This window comes from Passer domesticus, chromosome Z (genome assembly GCF_036417665.1).
Source record: "Passer domesticus isolate bPasDom1 chromosome Z, bPasDom1.hap1, whole genome shotgun sequence".
In the NCBI taxonomy this organism is placed as follows: domain Eukaryota; kingdom Metazoa; phylum Chordata; class Aves; order Passeriformes; family Passeridae; genus Passer; species Passer domesticus.
The window spans coordinates 79,402,541-79,425,936 of NC_087512.1; the positions used below are offsets into that span (position 1 = coordinate 79,402,541).

A 23,396-nucleotide genomic window follows, 5' to 3' on the forward strand; every position below is an offset into this window, starting at 1 on the left:
AAAATGAGAATCAGTAAACTTCGGAAACTGTGATGCCTCTCTTCATGCCAAAAGCAAACACTTAATTTAAAAGCCAGCTTTCACAGACCCTTTACTTAATGGACTTATCTACAAAGAGCAAACAGGACTTGCCTTTGACTGTCAGCAGCTTTCTGAACAACGACAGAGCTTTGTGTTTCTGAAGCCTGATTTTAAACTGCGGATTGCCCATTTTACAGATTAATCACACGCAGATGCAGGGATGTAAAATCTAAGAGGCTTTATCAGGTCAGGACAATGTGCCTCATTGTTAGCTCTGACAGAATAAGCTCCAAGTCCCTCTGCATCCAAGCTGGCAACCCAGAGACCTTACCAGCAATTATCTGCTCTGCACCAAGGTCTTCTCTGTGGATATATTTTAAACTCCATTATCGCAGTTTTTATTACCCTGTGAATGCTCCCTGCCTCTGTTGCTTCCCACTCTGGCTTCCTCCAGCCACCAGTGCCAGGTGGTGGGGAGTGTTCTCTGCAGCTTTTGCAGAGAAACCAAAGTGGTTCTTAAAATCATACATCACTCTGACACAAAAAAAAAGTTATCTTAAGTATCTATGTCAAATAATCCTCTGAATAGAAATGCTCTGGGACAAAGAACACGCTTTTGCTTCCTCTCCATCTGACATCTTGCTTTCAGAAGTTAGTCTAGCTTTAAAAAAGAAAGTGAGAAAAAATTTAAAAGACAGGACAAACTAACAAAACTGAAGTGATGTATTCTCTGTCCAAACAATCACAAGTGTTCCTCCCTTCTTTAAATAAGCTGCAACTTGAGAGACATTTCCATGAGGGAGCTGGGCAGGTACTTAAAGCTGAAAATGGGTGATTTTCATGTCAAGTGTCACACTGTGTTAACAGCAGGCAGCTGACCTCACACAGGTTTGCACAGACACAACCAATGTGCACGACAAAGTGAAAAGCAGACAGGTGTCACTATCCAAATCACCACTTCAAGAAGATGCATGAAAGCTAAACTGCTTCACACTTACAGGGGTAATATGAGGTTATCAATCCTGTTTTTCATTTTCCCTGGCTTTTAGCAAGGTAGGGTTATAACCAATTTTCTTCTAAGAAAATAAATCTTTTTGTTTCCAATTTTCAGAATTTAAATGAAAACCTGACAAAATTAATTGAGGGCCACACCTGGAAGCCAATGTCCCTGAAACTACAAGCAAAGAAGGGAGTAAGTGGAGATAGAGGAGCAAAAATTCAACACCTTTTGAAAAGCAGAGTCAGATCTCTTGGCTTCATGGGCCATGCTCTAGGCCTTTCTGCATTTGATAAACTTTAGCACTATGCTAAGTAAGAAGAAAAAAAAAAGAAACAAAACCCCAAGCCAAATAAATTTGGATAGCAATAGCCTGATAACAGTGCATTGACTACATCCCAAAATCACCGTCCAGGAAAGAAAAATAAAATTAAAAGATGACATTAAGTGCATTTCAGCATTAGTGCATTGCTGAATCAAGTGAAAAAGCATCATATGCACAATGCAAACAAACTCCAAAAATTGTTTCCGTACAGCTTCTCATAATACTACTAAACGGTAATTTTTAAAAGAGTAAGCAGCAAACAATGGATTTTAACACTGTTTTGTATGGTAAAATAAAACCTGCTCTGTATAAAGGTATTTACTGAGGTGTGTTTTAATTTTTTTTTTCTCTTAACTGAGTGTACATTGTAAACGTCAGAGAGAGAAAAATTGAAACAGTACACTGTACATTCCTGGAAATGAACTTCAAAGCACATCTGGTTTACATTTAACTAGTTATGTCACTGGAAACTCAAACTAAACCATGGAGCTTGTCATAAAAATCTCAACTTTCACAGACTCTGGTGCCTCAAACAAGTCTCCTACTCCTCACAACAAACTGATAAAATTTCAATTGAACTACAAACAAAACAAGAGTTTTGTTGTTTCTTCTGAGCTGCTGATGAGAGTCAAATTAAAAATTTCTTGGTGACTAATAAGCATCAGAGCATTTTCAGTGCTCAACACAGAGCTCCTGACTACAGCAGGTTTTTACAACCAGTGAACTTACAACTCCAAAACGAATTACAAGAAACAGGATTTGGGCAGAAAGAAAATAATTTCTTTCTCTTTTGCCAGCCCAGCATTACTACTGCTTACTCAACGTGAGTAAAAATGCAGTATTTAATAGATTTTACAGACACTTTTACATAAAACCCCTCCTGACCAACTTTTTTTACCTCACTGGCTAAATTTAGACAGCAATCTAAGAACAAGATTCAAGATGTACTCATAATAATAGCATCATTACCATTAAGAAATAAATCTAAGTTTACTGTTTGAAAATGCAGATACATTTTATTTTGGCAGGATTGGCTGGGTTTTCTGCAACCTGGCTTCTCACCCACCCAGCTTCAGGTCAGTGTTTATGCCCTGATGCTTAAACTTACCACACTACACCTGTTTCTCTGTCTAGAAGAGTCCTCATGAAACATGTGCATTAAGGGCACACAGTTCTCTGTTTTCACAGGCAGAAATCTTGCAGTGCACAGACACTAATCACAGAGACAGAATAAATTCCTGAGCACTGTGGGCAGATGGGCACTTAGATAGAAAGGCTCTGTAAATCCATGAGGGTTGGCATAAGAAAAGCCCCACTCTGAACAAGTGGTACCAATTTGTAACATGCAGAAAGAGCAAGAACTGACTTCTCAAGGTGTCCTCTGAAACCCACATGTATTAAAATACAAAGGAATATAATTTCTTTTGCACAGAAGGGGTGAAGATGTTTTGTAGAGAACATGTGGATGATGTTATACTGCCAGAATTTAAAACATTTCTACTTTCCTTTCTATGTGTTTGCTTAGCTGTATGCCAATAACTTCTAACTGATCAGTAATAGGGAGCTGAGGACAGTAATATCTTCCACTACTTCAGAAAAATCTGGATGATTACACTGGTTCACATAACAAGTGTTTTGCAACAAAGAATTACAGCTTCCCCATCACTCAAAGAAATGCAAAAACATTTACTATAAAAATTTCCTAATTATTACAAATACTTAGATTTACTGTAAAACTAAACAAAAAATAAAGGAGAAGACCAGTAAAATTGTACAACTCCTAGTACTAATTAAGAGTTGGCACATAAGCAAATGCTTCCAATTTTACTTTTTTGGTACAGTTTTCCATGTGCTTTTTAAGAACTAAAATTGCTCATTAGTTTCTGCTGTATGGCATTTTTGCAGCTTTAACATCTGTGTTAAATAGTAATATAAGAAAGCAATCTTGATTATAGTGAAAAAATAAAGAGCAATTTTAGTATTACTAGGCAGTAATACCCAGGTCCTGGAATGCATCACAGACAACAGGATTTGATCTAGCATGAACTATCACCATAGACTGAAGAAGGGAGAAAAGAAAAAGGAGTTTCTGTGATCAAGACAGATGCATTTCCCTGAATGGCAGACGTGGTGTTCCTGCTACATGATCAAAGGCAAGCACGTATTGTAGTTTAAAAATGTAGCTAAGCAAAGGAAAACATTATCACATCAAATTAAATTATTACTTTGAAAGAAATTCAACAGCAACACCTAACACACTAAAAAGCAGGGAAATTAAAAGAGAAATGTGGAGATTTATGCAACATCACAGCTCTCTCTTTTCCTCTGGTATCTGCCATCACTCCCGGGACCGTCTGGCTTTGATGTGACAGAAAAAACAGCAGATCTGACAGGATGTGCAGGCTCCTCACCTTCACAGGTGTCTGTCTCGGAGCTGAACAGGTAACCCCTGGGGCAGGAGCAGCTGTAGCTGCCCGGGGTGTTCCGGCAGAGCCCGTTGTCACACAGCAGCCCGTTCACAGCGCACTCGTCAACGTCTGCAGCCACAGGAGACAAAAATGACAGCCCTGACTTTCACAGCTCCAATTCACTTCCAGGTTTTTACTGCAAAGATTTCTGTTCTGCCCTTAAAGGTTTGTTTTCTTTTTTCTTTTTTTTTTTTTTTTGTATTTTTTTTTTCCACTAGCAAACTCAATAATCAGTTCACAGTCGTAAAGGAATAATCATGTTTTCCTGCAATGACCATGGTCATTTGAGTTTTGTCAACGACCTTGGTCAAATGACAATGATCTCTGTCATTTGTATGACTACACCACATAAATTCATGAAGGCCTATTTGCTTTGAAAATATTTTTTTAAAATTATTTATTTTATTTAAACACCAAAACAGCAGTGTGTTAATTACTGTTCTAACTCTGTTTTATAGGCTAAAATTGTTTTTGTTACCCATGAAGTGGATTAAAATCTATCCTGTATGGTTCATGCATGGCAGCCATCTCAAGAGTACACACACACCTCCTCTCCTGAGGAACACTGTATTTAAAAAAAACTATGATTAAGACCAGAATATCAAGCACATTGACTAGGAAAATCCCATATAATTCCCTGCACGCCTCTTAAACAAACTGAAAATAATTAATAATTCTAATAAAAAGTAATGTGCCTTCCTCCTTGCCCTACTATTTACTCTATGAAAGAAGAAAAGAATATCATTTAAAGCCTTTTCCTTCAATGCCCATCACATGTTAAAATAACCTATGTTTGTAGAAGAATATTGATAGGATAAATCAGGATAAACATGACATTTCATCCTGCTTCAGACTGTCTCCTCTTTATTGACTGCCTGATTTCCCAAACCTAATACTACAACTGAAATCTTAAATCAAAGAGATTTTTAGAGATTTTAAAATTTAAAAATACAGAAGAAAAGCAAGAATGCAATATAACTACAATCTGGTGAATTTTGGTTTCCCCAACTTCTTTAGATATTCCAAGCTGTGCTTATTCCTGTAGGATTCAGAAAATGAACCCTAAATTTTCCGAGACAATAAATCCAAGATTTAAGTCTTGTAGTCATGAATTTAAAAAAAAGCTTCTCTTTACTAACCTGTCCTTAACTAACTTAATCTGTTTTCAACCAAGGAAAGGAGGACAAATTTGTCAACTGCCATTTTCAAGAGAAATGTTGAGCTTTTTGTCATGAAATCGTTTGGCCCATACTATGCAGTGTGATGAATGTATTATTTCACCAGAATCTCACAAAATAACTTCAGATTTGGACTGTAATCTGTTGGGATAAGCTCTGTAAAAACACTGAACAATGCAGCTCACGTTTTAAACCCATTCAGACCTGACAAAAATACAGTCTGCATTCTGACTGATGACCATTTTTATCTCCTGGCCTCCCATAAACTGTGTCATTAATTATAATCTTTCAACCTTTTATCTGAGTGTTCACACTTAAATTCTTTTATGGAAAAATTCTACCCAAGAATAAACACATCCTCACATTCAGTCAGCTTTATCTTTATTTAAGTAAATACATAGATTTTACTAGCATTTACCTAATCCCAAGAGTAACTGGCTGAATAAAACCCCTTCCCATAAAATCCACTTGGAGAATGAATATTACATGAAGTATTTTAAAAATAAAAACACCAATACTTTTCTGCAGCAGTGCTTTTCCTGCCAGAAGGTTATATTTAGGGCTTTAGGAAGTAACTCAATGTAAAGTTTCTTTATTCAAGCAGATGAAAAGACACTTTCTTTACTTTGTGTTTGCTTTGCATCACCAGGAAGGAATGTTTGATATGAAAACTATACTGCAGCTCTACAGACCAGGTTTTACCCAGCAAAACTGGTGGAGTTCTGAGCACAAAGAGCAGCGACAGGTCAGTAGATCTTCAAGTGCAGAGAGCAATTAATTTATCAAAATAAATGCAGAACTTAAGGACAAGACTTCGGACAATCTGATGGTTCCTGAAAGATTTCTATTACTTTTTAATTTAAACAAACTTTGCTTTTCTCCTTAAAATTACAAGGCCATAAGCGACATGATTACACAATGCACTTGTGGTGTAACACACTTTTTCTGGATTTAAGAATTTCCAAAAGAAAAAAAAAAAAAAAACCCACTGAATTTCATGTATGATCATGAATAACAAAATTAATTAGATGGAGAGTGAAACCTGCAGTATTACCTCCTGCTTACACACCCCAAACAGCAACAAAGTAAAATATACAGTATACAAAAACATACAGTATGCAAAATTTACAGTAAGGATAATAATTATGCAGTGATTGAGAAAAGCATCATTCCAGGTTTTTGCACTTTGATTGTAGCTTGAAGAAGCAGATGTCTTGCCACCTAAATTTTGTCAGGTCAAATGAGCACCAATGAAATGATAAATAATTAATCCACAATAACAAAAAACAAAACAACTTACCCACACAGCTGGTTCCAGCAGGATCAGGCTGGTAGCCACTGTTGCAGTTGCAGCGATAGCTGCCACGCAGGTTTTCACAAATCCCATTGGAGCAAATATCAGGATCCAAAGCACACTCATTAATATCTGCAACAACAGAAGATAACCAGGCACTGCCAGCTGCTGACAAACCTGCTGCTGTGAGAGGTGTGGGCAACACCTGACTCACGGGATGCTGGGGCTTTCAGTCAGAGCCAAGCACAGCACAGGTGCAGCCCAAAGGCTGAAAGAGGTGATTATTCCCCTTTATTTGACACTAGAAGGCCAAACCTGGAATACTGCGTCCAGTTTTGGGCCACTTTACATGGGCCCACCCCTCAAGCCTCCTGTGCACCTGTAGGAGCTTGTCATACTCTTGGCACTCCCTGCTAAACTCAGCCCCAGACTGCCCTAGCTCTCCCAATCCCATGCCTACACATCTGGGCAGCTTTCCTCTATTCCTCACAGCATTCCTCCCTGGCTCCACTGACACTGCACGTCCCCCTTACACTTCAGTTTGATCCTTACTCAGCCATGCTGGTCTTTCCCCTCCTTGCCTGATTTCTTACATGTGTGAACAGAGCTCTTGTGATCTCAGGAAAACATCCTCAAAGCTCTGTTCTGCTCCTCCTCCTGAGGGCAGTTTCCAGGGAATCCCACTTACTGATGCCTCAAGCAACTGGAAGTTCATGCTCATGAAATTCAGGGTGCTGTCTTTGCCCTCCACCTGCCCACACCCCTCAACTCAGCTTGAGTTCCAACAGGGCATGACCAGTGCAGTCCAGGCTGCCATCAGTCTGGACGTCACTAATTAGTTCATCACTCATTAGTTCATCAGTGCTGGTAATCAGCAGGTCCAGTAATGCCTCTGCTCTGTTTAAATTATCACCAGGATTAAGAAATTTTCTCTTCAGAGTGCTCCAAGTCTCAGTGTGGCTAAATTCCCTCAGCAGCATCAGTGCCTGAGGTGTAAGAAGAGGCTGAAGGGACAGGATTTACTCAGCTGAAAAGAGGGAATATCAGAGGGACCTCTAACAGCACTTGCCTGATTTTAACAGACTACTACAGACAAGATGGAGCCATCTCTCTGAGGTGCACATGGCAAGAGACAACACCTGCAATTTAAATTAAACACCAGGAAAACAATTCTTCACCATGAGCGTGGCTAAGCCCTGGAGGAAGCTGCCCAAAGAGATTATGGGAACTCCATCCTTGGAGATTTTCCAAATTCCCCCAGGCAAGGCTTTGAGAAATGATTCAGCTTTGATGACACCCTTGCTCTGAGCAGAAGGTTAGGCTGGATCACCTCCAGGTATCCTTTCCAACCTAAACTGACAGGGAATTATGTGTTTGTAAGAAAAAGCCTGATGAAGAATACCTAGCCTGTACACCCAGTGCCTCTGGTTTAGGGATCTAGGTAAGATCTAGTAATAAGAAGTTATAAATTACTAGCTAGCACGTACATTTTCCTAATACATAAGTAAAGTATAGGTCAAAACTACAGTATACTCAGTCCTGTAAGAACTTGCTGGAAATTTACATTTTTTCTCAGACAGATAGAGCAGAATGATGGATGAGTTATATACCCTGAATTTACAGTCCCATATAAAATTTCTGCTGTAGTTGGAAAACTCCAAAATATTCATATGAACTGTAAGAAGAGGAACAGACCACTTTTAATACTTCTTGCCTCTGAAGAGAAGAGGGTTTTCCAATATTTTCCTTCTTCTCATATGGTAAGCCCATTACTTTAAATAGTTCCTTTCCCAAACCCTGGAAAGAAAGGGTGCTAGCTTAGCTGTGACTTCATGAAAGGCTTGTTTTATACTTGTAGGGTTCACCTTTTTTAAAGAACATTTCCTCTTTAATCACAGTGCAGTTTAGGTACTGATTTAATACATTTAATCATATATGCATTTGGAAAAAAACACGCTACCCCTGGGTAAAACTCAGTGCTATGAGACACCTGAAAAACTTCCTAAGAAAATACTACTTGGCATGCCACTTCAGATTCGTATTTTCTTTAGAGCAAAATGAATTCTGTAGCTCACTAGACATGTCTGGATCTCAAGGAAAAGCCACACAAGGAGTGTACAAGTAGTGACAGGAGCAGAAGCATGAAAATTGGCTGCAATGCTGCTGTACAAGAGAACCCTGTGTTTGCTCCAGAAACCTGAACAAAAGAGGACTTCAGCTGAGACATGAATGATCTTTGTCATGCACTTGGTAGACAGCACAGTTGTTTCAATGTTTTAATGAGAAATTGTATTTTCCATGTGTCCAAAAGGACACATGAACCTCTCCACCAGGCTGCATGCAAATTATTATGGTAGGATGCTGCCTGTACAAAATTATTACTGAATGCTGACATTATTTCTCTGAGATTTAGAGATTCCTCAATAGACCTTCTATAATTCACTGAAAAGTGAACAGAGAATTCATAAATTCCACGGATTTCACATCACTAATTCAAGCTTACAGCATGTTAAGCAATGAGGAAAAAAAAATGTAGATACTTACAAATAAGATGTAAGTACTTGTTCAGATGTACTGAACAAAACCAGAATTTCTTTTACTTAAGCACTATTTTTAGAAGTTATTTAGGCTATTACTAAAGGTAATGATGGGAGTTCTTTTTCTGTTTCTGCTGCATGGAACAAGAGCTTTAATGCTGACAAGGATAATTATAAAAACACCTAGCAATAAATTTTATGTTCCTATATTCTCCCATTCCTTCTTCAACCCATTTTACTTATCTGGCAGCTGCAGCATGCTTTGCCCCTACTTCAGACCTGGCTCAGCCATTATTTTTTAAAATCCCTGTCTCTGTGGTACTAGGAAAAGGATCTGGAGCTTTACAGTTCCCAATACTAAATGCAAGTGGTCACTTTCAGGATTTTTTTTCATAAGGATATGGTTTTTTCAGTTCAGCTCCCTTCCAATTTTTAACTCTACAGAGATACAATCTGTCCATGGAAACAATCCATGAGTGAACACTGGATCTGGAGAGAAAAACTGTTCTATTACTATGCCAGCTGACTAAAAATCAACTGCAAAGGCAAATGACTCCTGTCAAATGAGAGAGAACTGTTTTATGCCTAATCTGAAAAAATCTCTAATCTCAAAAAAAAAAAAAAAAGGAAAAAAAAAAAGAAACCAACATAGGTCAGAACTCTGCAACATATTACTTTTTCTTCTTGAGAAGGTCAGGCAAAACCCACTGTTCTAGAGAACTAATTCCAGCTTTATTTCTAGACAACATTCAAATATGGTAGTCTGGGAGTTAAAATACTAAAATTAACTTATTAATCTTGAAGTTAAAAACTCTACTCTAGTAGCAAAAAATATCATTTTGAGGAGTTTTTTTTTTTTAACTCTGAGTCATTGTCCTGGGGTGATACAGTGCTGCTGAATTGTTAACTTGTTAATTACTTGTTAAAATTTCAATGTAACAACATTTCAATGTTAACAACAAAATGTTGTTAAAGAAATTTACCTCCTGAACTGCTTGAGGGAGGGACCACTTAAATTTGTTTTCTAGAAAAAAAAACTTCAGAAATTAACTCCCAAAATTTGCCCTAAACCAGAAAAATCATATACATTAAAGAAAATATGCAACATACCTCTTCCATCAACAGTAATACCTATTCCACTGCTGCACAGGCCATGGAACTCAGCTGCTCAGTTGGGGTGGAGATGTTGGGGAAAAGAAAATGTTATTTCCAGTATTTCACCTTCTTTCATTCTATACTAAACCCACATGGTCTCTTTTTTTCCATAGTAATTTTTCTAAAATGTAACTAACGAAATGCCAGTGTTCACATGAAATAACCATTATAGGTAATTTAGTTAAATCTGTAAGGTAGCACTCCTCCTGAAATTTCATACATACATACATATATATATATACACACACATACAAAACCAAACTTAGATGAGCAGAGTTAAAAACTCAGGTGATTTCTTTACAGTCTTGACACAACTGTCCTCTCCAGTTATTGCTTTTAGTCACACTCAGTTTCACTTTTTTTTCTAAAGTTTTCTGCTGCTTCAGAAAACAATACTAAATGGAAATTCTGTCCTAGATGCATCACCTCAGCTCTGTAGTCAAGAGATCTTAAATAAATTCTCAGGTTTACTTAAAGAATTGATTCTTATAAAATGAAATACAGATTTCTATAAATAATCCAGCTCCTTTAAGTTGGATTGACTGGACCAGGAAATTTACAGATTCACTGGAGAATTCTGCTTATTCTCTTGCAAAAATTACTGCTTATAGCAAACATTTAAATCAGGAACCCAAACTCACCCTGTTCACTTTTCTTTAGGGCATGAAATAAAAATCAGCAGCGTGATTTCAACAACAGTTTTGTTTAAAGTATGTTCTTTCTTGAAGAAACACAGAACTTTACCTGAGTTTTTGGCAGGGCAGGGGTGACACGGCTCTCCAAAGCCATAGTCAGGGTTAGCACAGCAGCACTCAGACTTGGTGACAGCTCCAGGGAAGGGACGGACACACAGCCCTTTTCTGATGCCCCCATAGCATGTGCTACGCACGTGAGTATCTAAAGAAAAAGGGCAAGGGAGGCAGCAATTATTTCCTTGGGCTGAAAATGAAATGCATGCATACCATCCCAAAAGCTAAACACCCTTATTTTTGGTCAACGAAAAGGTCACAGTGGCTACATCTGCCCTGCCTCAATAATCCTGATGGCACCAAGGCCAATTCTCAGCTTGGTTGCCTCCTGGGGCTTTCTCCAGAGCACTTTCAAACCACCTAAACCAGGACTTTGTGACTAAATTCAAAGGCATTCCAAAGGTCACCCAACACCCCAAAACAGCTCTTCGAATCCATCAACAAATGTCCCAGAAAGAAACAGAGAACAGCCTGGATCAGCATGTGGTGGCTGACTCTTCCCTTTGGGAAGTACCACAGACATCCCTGACTTCCAAAATGGTTCCTCAGGTAGGATAACTCACCAGCAGCCCAGGGCTGGTAATATGGGAGAATAGCAGCTCCTTCTGGAAGGAGGAGCATGGTCTCCAGCTGTATTCACAGAATCATGAACAGAAATGCAATTTTAGCAGATTGTTCAGAACAGCCTTTATGTGACATGACCACCTGAATAGGTTTATACATAAACAGGCACCAGTGCTGGTTTAGCACACCAAAGAGGCACCAAAATCTAGCTGGGAACAGCAATCTAGCAAATTTTACACACAACCAGGCAGTGAGGAAAGCAGTGATACAGTCCAGACTATAAGAAACTTCAGGGGGTTTGCGATTAAAAACAGTCTGGAAGTTAAAGTGCCATCCTCAGGGAGAGGCCTGGAAATGGTGGTCTGGATAAACAATCACTTATCACACAAACAAAACACAGAACACCTGAAAGGTTCTTCAACCCCAAAAATTATGCCCAAAAAAGCAGAAAAATTATACAGGCCAAAGATAGAACTGTAAGACTCACCATGTACACACTGCTAATCTTACAACTGATTTAATCACATAAATCAATTTGACAGCCTTGACCAGTAACATGCAGGAAGAAGAAACTTCCAAGGCAAATTCTCAATACCTACCTTTACAGGAACATTACAGGAATATCCTATAATTATCCAAGAGCTATGAGAATGTCTCTGAGACTCCTTCTTATGCATTTCTTTGGGGTTTTGTTGTACTTTTCTGGTTTTAGTCTTTCTAAGCTTCAATGCTTTTTCCCATGTTTGCTTACAGGATAGTATTAGAGATCTTTGAACAAGCACGTGATTGGGCAGTTCTCTAAAAATGTGTAGCTGAGAACTGCAGGATACAGATAAATAGCCTTTATTTTTGACTCCTAAAATTCTACAGACACTGTAGGAGCTGCAGAAGTACTGTTTGTTTCAGGTGTCTTTATGGGCCAGAACAGAACACAGCTTTAATTTATGCTCCTTGTCAGTCCCCCAGTAAAACCACCATGCACTGTGGCCTGGACACAAGCCTGAGTGCACTCAGAAACTGAAAGGGGTTTGAGGGAATCCAGACAGCTCCTTGCTTGAAGTATGACCCCAAAACAACAAAGGAAAGTTGCATGAGAAGTTTTACAGTGAATGTTGAATATCCAGGGCCAACCCAAATAAGAACTGGCAATTCCTTATGTGTTCTGTCGGCCCTTTGAGTGTTTTAAGCTGGCTCCTGTATAACAGTACTGCCTGCACATAAATGTTGTCTTGCTTTTGGTATCCCATGGAACAGATAGTTCTGGAGCATAGCTACATATGTCCTGGATTTTAGTTTTTTCCTTGCCAAGAATCTAGGTGAAGCCAGTACAACTCTCTTGAACTTAGCATCAGGAAAAGATTACGATGCTTGAAAATAGTCGAGGACCTTTGCACAAGAAACGTCTGCTCATTTACTGTGCAAAATGATTAGAGGCATCACATCCTTTCCCTCCACCTCAGACAAGTCCAGTTGCCACCCTGACAAGTTCTGCCATGACAAAGGGACTTCAATCACTGCCCTGTCACAGAATGGGAGGCTTCCCCCTGTGAGGGAATGGAGAAGCAAGTCAAGGGAAGGAAATGGCACCAAGGGAAACTGCAGAGTGACAGGAGACTGGGAAGTGTGAAAGGAATACTCTGAAGGAAGGTCTTCAAAGATGTGGATTGTGGGAAGTAGCTGAAGGAAACTACAGATGTACTGAGCAACTGCTCTGCACAAGAGAACAGGAGCTTCAGCATTCATCAGCACTTTTAAAGAAGTGACACAAAACTTGGGGACAACTGCATGCCTAGTTACAGAAAAAAGTGTGATCTACACAGTCAGTGATTCACCAAGCCTGTGAAGGATGAAGAACCAAGCTGGCTCTCCCACAGCAACTGTGTGACAGGGAGAATGTCCCCTCTGGGCTGTGCTAGGAGAAAGAATGAGAAGGACAGGCACTTCCTTGTGGAAGATTCAATTGCTGCAGGCACCCTCACAAAGCTCAGGTTCTCCATTCCACAACAGTTCTGAGTCTGCACTTACTGATGAACCTGTGCTGCTCCCCATGTTTAGTTTGACTGGCCTTTGGCTACTCATTCCAGAGCACCAAGAATTAATTTTTCCCCTGGATCAGAGGTTAGCATTGCTGCTGCTGTACCTGTGTACCTGTTTATGGGACTCTCCACTCTGTTCCAAGGCATGGCACTTAAATTTTTTTAATTTGGCAGTGTAGCTCTTCAACACCTACAAAAAATGATCATCACCACATTTATGATCAATATCAGGTGGACCAGTGCTTGACCCACACTCAGGGAAAGTCACTGCACCCATCCAGGAGCCCAGGAAGGACAAATCAGGCTTATGACAAACGCTTATCCATTTGGCTCTACAAAATTACCACAGTAAAATAAAGCCTAGTTACTGTGTCCTGGATGACCCTGGCTCTGGGCAGAGGTAATTAGAAGTGCCTCAGCAGAGAACAAACAACAGTGTGTGAAGCTGGAGCCACAGCTCAGCACAAGTTCTGAGGTGATACATGCTCACACGCAGAGCCAGCTGAGGTGTCCAAGCATGGAACTGCAGCTGGAAGTACAGCCAAACCTAAAAAGCCTGCAAATATTCAAATGTTGGAAGTTTGGCTCCAAGTATTTATCTAGCTGTTCCATGACACTGTAACTGTTCCTTTTCCAAGCATTTGTTCCCCTTTGCTGTACCTTTTTCAAGCTTGTATAACATTTTGTGATTGACTCAGCCATACTTATAAATACTAAGTAAACCAGCATTTCCTTTCTATGTGTACTCCCACCAGGATCAAGGTCATTATTCAGAAGTAAAATAGAGCTCAGAGAAAGAGGGGGCAGCTGGACTGTGGGCTCTTAAGATTTTATATTCCTTGCTGGTTACCTAGCAGACTTGTGGGAATGCTCTTACAAGATTTCCAATTTAAGTTATTAATTTTCAAACAACCAATGATCTTCTAGCAGCCAGAATGTCTGAAAAGTATTATGTAGGTCATGCAATATATGGAATAGAATAGCCAGACACAGAATTCCTGTAGTTAACACAGCATGTGGATTATATATAAACACACACACACAATTCTGAACAGTGGCCTGGCTTGGAAATTATATTCTCAAGTCATGTGTGAGGATATTTTGTTATGCAGTGTTTGAAATTTGCTATGTTATTTTATTGCTGGAATAATTACATCATATTTTTTTAATGAATTTTCCAAATAGATCATTATTCTGCTTTATTATTTTTTTTGTCCTAAAAAGGGAACTTCCTATTGAAAATGTAAGCATTTATGGTAAACCTTACAGCTGTGTAGCACGTAACTTCTAAATAAATGGTGTTCACAGATGGTGGCCAACCTGTCAAGCCTTTTGCTGCTAGTACTGTGGCAACATTAGGTAAGTGAAAGCACAGAAAATTGAGTAATGTATTGATTCTTTGCAGCTGTATCACTGACAGGGGTAAAGATGAGGCCAACTTGGAACACAAAAAAGGTACTGAACAGCCTGTACTCAAGTCTGGTTTTGTTGGTGTGCCACTGAGCAGCGAAATTCCAATATCTAAAACAGTACACCAGGCCTTTCCTCATTGTTTAACTTCTCACTGCTTTTCTCCAAATGTTTAATAAACCAGAAGAAAACAACTCAGCTACCACACAGGAGGGAACAGAACTTGCTTTTGTTGGTTCAACCTTCAGTGCAGTTTTGCTTACTAGAACATTTAATTTACTTAAAACAACACAATTTGTGTTCCAACTGAGAGACTGAGAATGTGTTTTAGCTTTTTTTGAGCCTGTGTTTTTAAGACAGTCTCAGTTTTTATCACACATTTTTAAAGCTGAAGTGGTAACACAAGGGGGCTAGGTTGTGCTGGCACTTGATAGAAACACCTGTCCTAGATCTTGTTTTGAAGAATTTTGAAATGTAGCACCATCTGAAATGTTATTTGAAATGAGCTGGTAACAGCAACCTGAGGATTTGGTATGTTTCATCCCTTTGCTGTGAGAACCCCCAAGTTCATCACCCCATTGTGATCTGTTTTTCCTTTATCTGGAAATATGCTGATAAAGCAAAGGCAGATACAACATCCATGAGTCCATCAGCAAGAAAAGTCATTAATGATTAATTACTGATTAATAAACATGATTCTTGTAGAGTCTCTGGTCACTAATGTGCCTGAGGACAGACACATGCAGGAGCTGGGGAAGGAGAAATTTCAGGGATATAGAATTGATGTTCTGAGACACACAGGGAAAATCCTGTGGATTAACTTAAGGAACTTTGCAAAGTACACACAGTATCATAACTCCCAGAAATCCTTGACAAACACTTATTCCTCTCCTCCCTCCTGATCAGCAAACAGCAGAGTACAAGGGATTGAATACTTCTTGCCCTCCACACTTTTTTAATTCATCAGCTTGAAAATTATCCATTTTTTGGCCCAAGAGCTCCCTGAGGATATGCTAGAACTCCTAGCTGAGCTCAGTGAAGAATCTCTTAAATTCCAACCAGTACCATTTGAGAGGACAGGAGGCTGATTACATGGCAAAATAATTTTCATCAGACTAGAAAGGGTATGTCTTAAAACCTAAAGGAGATGCCAGGAAGAGTAGGTACTTTAAGCTTATTTATATATGAATAACAGGTAAACAAGAGGAACTGCCTCTCCAATTCCACACAGGAAATTAGGTTTCTTGTCTTTTAACAACAGGATTATGGGACTGCCACAAAGAAGATGTCAACACTATTCAGACGGAAATAATTTGATACATTTCATAATTAATTAACTTGTTTTTCTATGAAGAAAAAAGAGTAAATCTGGCTTACCTACACACACACGACCATCAACTCCAACAACCAAGCCAGGTGGGCAATCACACCGAAATGAGCCTTCAGTATTTATGCAATGACCATTCATGCAAATTCCTGATGTCTGGCATTCATCAATATCTAAGAGGAGGCAAGACACTTCAGCAACCAGTCTGTTTTCAAGCAAGATTACAGCTAATAGTTTCAGAACATTACCAATTTACTTTATGATAGCAGATAACAATATCTTTGTTTTATTTCTAATAAAAATTTAATCTTGGAATAATCAAAACTCCAGCTGCACAAACAAAAAAAATCCCAAAATAAGCAGAAGAACTTTAGGATTAGAGGTACTTCATATTCCACATCAAGCAAAATCAATGATAAATTTTCCCCTTAGTCCATCCCATATTCTGCTTTAAAATGTGGCTCAAGAGCACTAGACACAAAATATCCTTATGATGGTTAATTTTGATTTCAAAGAACTTTTAAGTGGTCATCAATTTCTAAGCACAACTACATGTTATTAAGGAAAGCACAACTAGTAGAAATGGTTCAAATACAAATCAGAAGACTAACAATTTAAATTATTTACTAGAAGTGACTTAAACCCAAATATACCTCCATGGGCAGCAACAGGTATCTTCAATTGGTTTGCTGAAACTGAAGCTAAATCAGACTGTATGCTTAAAAGTTTTAATAGAAGTTTACAGTGATTGCACTTTAAAAAGTTTATAATGCTGTGTGACTCCTAAAATGGCTCAAGTGCTATGCACTCTGAATTATCAGGATAATGATGTGGAAAATGTATGTAGCAGGATGGGGCTCATCAATGTAAAATCTTTCAAACCTCTTAAATTTACCACATTGCTGCTCACTTTACCATTTCACATAGGGCCTGAATATTTTGATGATTTTGCAATGCTCCAAGATTTTTCAGAAGACAATTTATTATCGTTGTGGCCTTCCAAACACTATTAAATACTTCTTTCAGTAAATTAAGGATCTGTTTCCAGGCAGCTAAAGAAATCTGCTTTAGTGAGCAGCAAGGTGTTATATGGCATTGAGTCAATACTAGATTGCCATTCTTGCAGGGATGAAAGACAGGAAAAGCCATTTTCAATCAATATCCCCCCCAAATTTCACATACCAGTACAGTAACGTCCATCTGGAGCCAGGACAAATCCTGGTTTACAGATGCATTTGAAACTCCCATCCTCATTTATGCACATCCCATTCAAGCACATGTTTGTGGTGGCACACTCATCATGGTCTACAAAACATCGCAAAGAAAATTGCTTTTTAGTTTCTCACCCTCCAGAAGATGACACAATGAAAATAATCAGTTAGGACTGGTGTGGCGTATTTCTTAAAGATTAATTTCTGATCATAACTCTGATTAAGTATCTCAAAGAGTTTTCACTCCATAGAAAAAGCAGCAATTTTTTTTCATATTGTGATCAGTTGTTTTGCGTATTTCAGCAGGCTGTGTATGAAAGGACAGGGTGTGCCTTTCTTTCATACATGAGAGGATAAAAACCTCCCATCGCCTGACAGAATTAAACTTGTTGTTTATCTAGCATGATTTTTTTCTTGACACCCTGCAGCCAAATTTAAAAACAGGTATTTTCTTCAGTAATGCTGATTTTTGGATCATTTGCTGTGAAGCTTTATGGAAAAGCATTAATCTTTGGACTCTTGAGGAGAGGTGCAGCTTCAAAAACAAAATTACCTCAAATTTTCTTTGAGATCAGATGGTTCTGTAAAATTTGAATGAAGGGGCCTGTAAGTTCACAATATTTCAAAAAAGGTAATCTTCACCATTTCTAGAACCACCAAGCTAATGCCTGCCCCATTCTTCAGAAGGGTCCTTACCCACACAGTTTTTTCCATTTGCAGTCAGTTCAAACCCAGCATTGCAAATGCACTGGAAGCTTCCCTCGGTGTTCACACACCTCCCATTTTTGCAAAGAACACCATTCTGAACACACTCATCGACATCTAAGGGGAAGAGAAAACAAACCAAGCCAAACAAACTCAACCCTACACAAATGCAGAACTACAGTAAGATAAAAATGCATTTGGAGACAATTATTGCCTTGAGAAATACTGGCACGTCACTTATGTATTACTTAGAAAAGTTCAAAAGTAAGGTAAGAATTTAGACTCTTTGCATCAGGGAAAAATAATATTTTTACAGACATGTACAGCAAATGCTACATTTTGTGATGCTTTGTAATTTTTTAATGAATGCTTTTAAAAACCTACTCACACTTTCATCTGCATGCATACACAAAAAAGCACCAGTCATTCAATTTTTTATTTATTTATTTTTTTTAGAACTCCTGTCAAGGGAATTCCCCAGATGGATATTCCAGAATAATAGATAAATATTAAAAGACAACAACAAAACAAATGAGGTGGCAGCCCAGATCTAGAACACCAACTGATTTAACACTGGGATTTACTGAAACTGCACTCCTATCGTTCAAGTTCAAATGGAGTCTGATGCAAGGGGTCTGATGCAGGATGCTGCAGATGTAACATCTGCAATGCCAGCAGAAATGGAGCAGTGTTCTTACCAATGCAGGCTTGCTTGGTAGGAGTTCTCTGGAAACCTGTGTGGCACTTGCAGTAATAGGAACCAGGTGTGTTGACACAGTCCCCATTGGAGCAGGGGTTTGATGTGCACTCATCAACATCTGCTGGCAGCACAGAGAAGCATTAGTGACTTCACAAAGTCTACTTTCTTTTTTCCCCACAAGTCTGGAAGCTTCTGAGTGAAAAAGATGGTAACTAGCAGCCAAATGGTAAATACTAAAGCCTGTTCTTGGTGCAAACTTCACTGCTTTGCCAGGAACACAGGGCTGTTCTTGGTTCAGCTAGGCAGGCATTTGTAACAAGTGAAGTGGCACTACTTCATCTATAAGCATCTTGAGGGCCAACAGAAAAAGAATCTTCTTGAGGATTTTGAAACCTGATGGTTGCCTTAATGGTTGATTTAATACAACCCAGTTTCATTTAACTCAATGGCTATTTATGTTCCTTTACAAGAAAAGACAATACTAATCAAAATAGGCACTTTAAAATGAGAGCAAACCAAAAATTACCCCTCTTATATTACAGGTTTGCTGTTAAAAAATGAGGAGGGTCTGCACACCAGCAGGAGGGATTCTTAATGAGACCAAAGTCTGTGCACCACATCTCAATTATTTATGCCCCACTGCACCCTCAACCCCAGTCTTTGCACTGAACAATGCCAGATTTAACCTAACTCTTTTCTATAATGTACCTTACTCTGCTTTCCAAAAGTTTTGGGTATTTGGGTGCAACCAAACACATTTTAACCAACTGAAATGTCAGCTAACTGCTCAGAAATAACTCTTATTTGACATAGGGCTCTGGAAACTTCAACAGTTCTTTTCAAGAGCCCTTTCCCAAATTTGATATCCAGCAATTACCAGTGAGTCAGAGGTGTCTTTGGTCATGACAGCTATGCCCAGATCTCAAATAACATCAGTTTTTCTCCCCACTACATTTCTGTAAACCCTCCAGGACCCTTGCCCACTGTCATCCAGGGAGCACAGTGGGTGAATCCCACTGGTCTGGCAGGGCAGGACTGCTGGATCAGTCCCCCTGCAGCACCTAAAGTAAGACCTAAGCAGCTACTCTCTGTTAGACCTCAATTCAAAGGTGACAAATGGATCCCTTGATGAAATCCTCCATTTCTTTATTAGCAACTTTTGCTAATTTTGACTTTTTTCTCCAGCTAGGCCCTTCATTTTATTTCCAATGTATTTGTAATTACTTATTTCTTCATTTAGGCAGGCTTTTAACACCACAAAGGCAGTGGTGATTTGCAGGAGTTTCTGGCATCTGGCTGAAAGCTGCTGTTAGAAACTCTGAAGCTGATCAGTTCCCAACAATGATGATTCTCCCATGCATTTTGCAGTACGTGCTTCCAGAAATACCAGGAAATCCCCAGGGCAATTTTCATTATCATTTCCACTCACTCGTAATCAAATCTGGTTCTAGAACTCAGCTCATGACATCTTGAGAATACTGGGATGTGACAAGAAATTGAAATCATAAGAATATTTATGCATACTTTCTAGAAGTTGCTGTTCCACAAATAACTTCTAAAATCACTACAAAAGATGGCAAAAGGTTAACTTTGTTCTAATTTAATCATAAATAAGACCCTATATTTAACAGGAATTACTGTGTTAACGAACACAAAGTTTAAACCAAGAGCATCACTGTACAAAAAGAGATCTGTGTTTACACAAGTCACTGATAAAATGACCTGGTTTACAACAGCACTCTTGGTGCCCAGGTACAACCTGTGTAAACAGTTAAATGAATAAAGGAAAAGCAAATGGAAGAATCAAATACCTCCACACACAATTAATTAGATCATTCATATTTGCATACCCGCTGATCCCACCACCACTGCAGTAAAACCATAGGAATTAAGACAAGATGAAGAAAAGAGGAATTTGGGGTGTTAAATACAGAGGTAACTGAATTTTTACATGCCAGTCTATGTCAGTGTAGTAGTCCCTGCCCTCATGTTTCTCTGGCATGCCTGGATGTTGGGATGCTCTTTGTCAGGAGTGGGGTGATTTTCCACCAGAGGTGATTTTTCCTCAGTGCTCAGCTGATATGGGAAGGGGTCAAGGATTGAACATCACCCCTTCAGAACTAAGTCCTCAACCACCAACAGAACATCAAACTCTGGATCACATCTTGACAATATTTTCTTTGTCAAGTGCCCTAATTGAAATGAATTTACTGTATTTATACCTTGCTTTATTATAAGGGACTACAGAGGGAACTTGTAAATACTTGATACACCACTCATCTTTTTTCTTTAGTTTTCCTGCAGACAATGACATTTAGGACCTTCTGTATTACAGGCTTCAACTTGCTTCAAAAAGGCCCATGCTCATGTTCCAAAGGATCTGTCTATAAGTTTATAAACTCTTCAGCAGGAATGCAGAGGTTCTCTACAAAACAGCTGACTTCAGCTTAGAAAATCCTTCCAAAGCCATGTGCATCCTTCATGCACATGACATCCAGATGAAATATGCATCTTAAGATGGTCTTATTTTTATAAGCTCTTGATAACTGAGGGAAATGGCAAATGTATGTTAATAGAAAGGAGATTTGGCTTTGAGTTTGCATTGAAAGCATGCATATTCTAGCATTATAAACAGGAAACACTTAAGACAGAGATATTTAACCCATTTATTCTGTCTCCCAGCACACCCCCTTCAAGGTCAAATGTTTGTCTTTCAGCACCTGCCTCACACACATCTCTACTTTTCAGTTTTTCATCACTAACAATTGCCAGAATTCTCTCAGGCACAGTAGGAAACTTCCAAAATCCCCTTAAAAGACTTAATGCAATGAGTCTGGAGACAAATTGTAACATTTTAAACAGGCCTATTTGTATTGACAAGACAACTAAAATCCAACACAGCACACCTACAGGTTTGCTCCCACTTTTTTAAGTGTCTACAATTTTATCCAGAGTTTTTATAAACAGACATGAATAAGGAAAGGTAATAAAATTTAAGCTATTTTGGACAAAAGGACTGACCATTCAGATTCAGACCACTTAGGACACTCATGGTCCTTGGCCATGGTCTGTTGTGAAGAACAGCATAATGCAAGTTATGAGAAAGAGAAGAACAAGTCACACCATAGTTGTTTGGTTTGGCAGGATTAATCTTGAAACAGGACTTTCCTTTAACTCTACAGAAAAAAATACAACCATTTCTGGATTTAATTTATTGCTTTGGGAGCAAGCAGAGAAGTACAGAAAGAGTGTTCATTTATGTGCCATTAATCCTATTAGCAATGCCCCAAGACTGTTCTGTTAGTAGTAAGATAAATATTCACATTACAATATAGAAATCTACTTTATATATATAGAAATCTAATTTATATATATAATCCATATATATAAAAATTAGAATATATATCCTGCCTATATTTCCAAGAAACTTTCAGCATAGTTTGCAGCAACTACTGTTCACAAATCTCAGATTCAGGGGGAACTGAAGATACTTTGGCTACTTCCTTATAATACAATTAGAAAATAACAGTGAAACAAAGCTGTGTAATTTATAGAGTTCACAGAATTATTTATACTTCACAGAGTTCACTCTCCTATGAAACATCTGAATTCAAGCCATCTACTGAAAAGGCAAAGCACTGCAGAGCTGAAATTAGTAATGACTGATTTACTTCATGCAAGAAAAAATGGGCAAAATTACACTTAAACTTTTTTGAAGCCATTTTGGGGGTCTCTTCCCGTGCTTTCCATGTGTGATAGCATTGTAGCTGGCACTGCACCTTCAGCTTTTGTTAAACCAACTGAAATTTTTGTTTTGATCCCAGGGCATCCAAAATTGCCTCTGCTTTCAGTCTATTCTTTCATGCTGAGGTAAGCATTGCACAGTCAACATTAAGCTCCTTAAGTGAAGACAAGTTTTTTACTGGGCACATACCTCTAGGCTAGATAATTAACCAGGTCATTTTTTTTTTCCCCCAATGCACCTAACAACCCAACCTCACGGTTTTCAGGCACTGGGACCCCAAACTGAAAATCTGATACAACTTCACTGTTATCACAAGCCTGGAGTAGAAGGGGAACTGCCAAGCAAGTGCCCTGCAGGGTGAGCCCACAGAAGAGACAGGGACAGAACGACAGCCACATGATCAATAACACATTTGTATTTTTCTGTCCCAGCACCCAGACATGTAAAGCTGATGGGGCTTTCAAAGCACAGATTATTGCCATATTCCAGTGACACCTGAAAAACTAAAAAAACTTAAGTTCATATAGCTCTACTTGTTACAACCTATTGTGCTTCAGATGTTATTTTCAGCTTGACCCCCGAGTAAAAAAAATGTGAATACAAGATGTAAACTAGATTTCCAAAAGATCAAATAATCCAAGACCCCAGACAGTCCTTGAGTGTCAAGGTCCACCAGAGTTAAAAATATTATTGATTTCAGTGATGCAAAATCTAGTGCTGTAACAAATGAGCCAGGGCTCTCCATACTCCTTTTGTAAGGAACTGCCATGCAAGACAAACATCACAAAATTCTTATTCCCCTCTCACAATGTGATTATGGCTCCTGAGACCCAAGGATGCAGCAAGAGATTAATCCCTCTGAACCTCCCAGTTAGAGATCAGAGGTGCAGAAAACTCTCACCCAAATAAAAAAGTTAAAAAAAATTCAGATTTGCTGTATCATAAAGGACAGCTTGGAAGAACTGTATAAACCT

At 38.7% G+C, this 23,396-nt stretch overlaps 1 protein-coding gene across 3 annotated transcripts in view; it reads right to left on the minus strand.

Moving 5' to 3' along the window:
* The window catches only part of FBN2 (fibrillin 2), a 119,102-nt gene that overhangs the window by 57,233 nt on the left and 38,473 nt on the right, over positions 1–23,396 (minus strand). For 2 of the 3 annotated variants that reach the window (XM_064405078.1, XM_064405080.1), the window contains exons 12-19: positions 18,676–18,798; positions 17,969–18,094; positions 17,244–17,366; positions 16,112–16,234; positions 10,720–10,872; positions 9,931–9,984; positions 6,290–6,415; positions 3,755–3,880 (exon numbers count right to left, since the gene is read on the minus strand). In XM_064405078.1, the coding sequence (XP_064261148.1) occupies positions 3,755–3,880; positions 6,290–6,415; positions 9,931–9,984; positions 10,720–10,872; positions 16,112–16,234; positions 17,244–17,366; positions 17,969–18,094; positions 18,676–18,798 (954 nt within the window). The remainder of the gene's footprint in view (positions 1–3,754; positions 3,881–6,289; positions 6,416–9,930; positions 9,985–10,719; positions 10,873–16,111; positions 16,235–17,243; positions 17,367–17,968; positions 18,095–18,675; positions 18,799–23,396) is intronic. The other variant, XM_064405079.1, reaches the window with a different exon arrangement.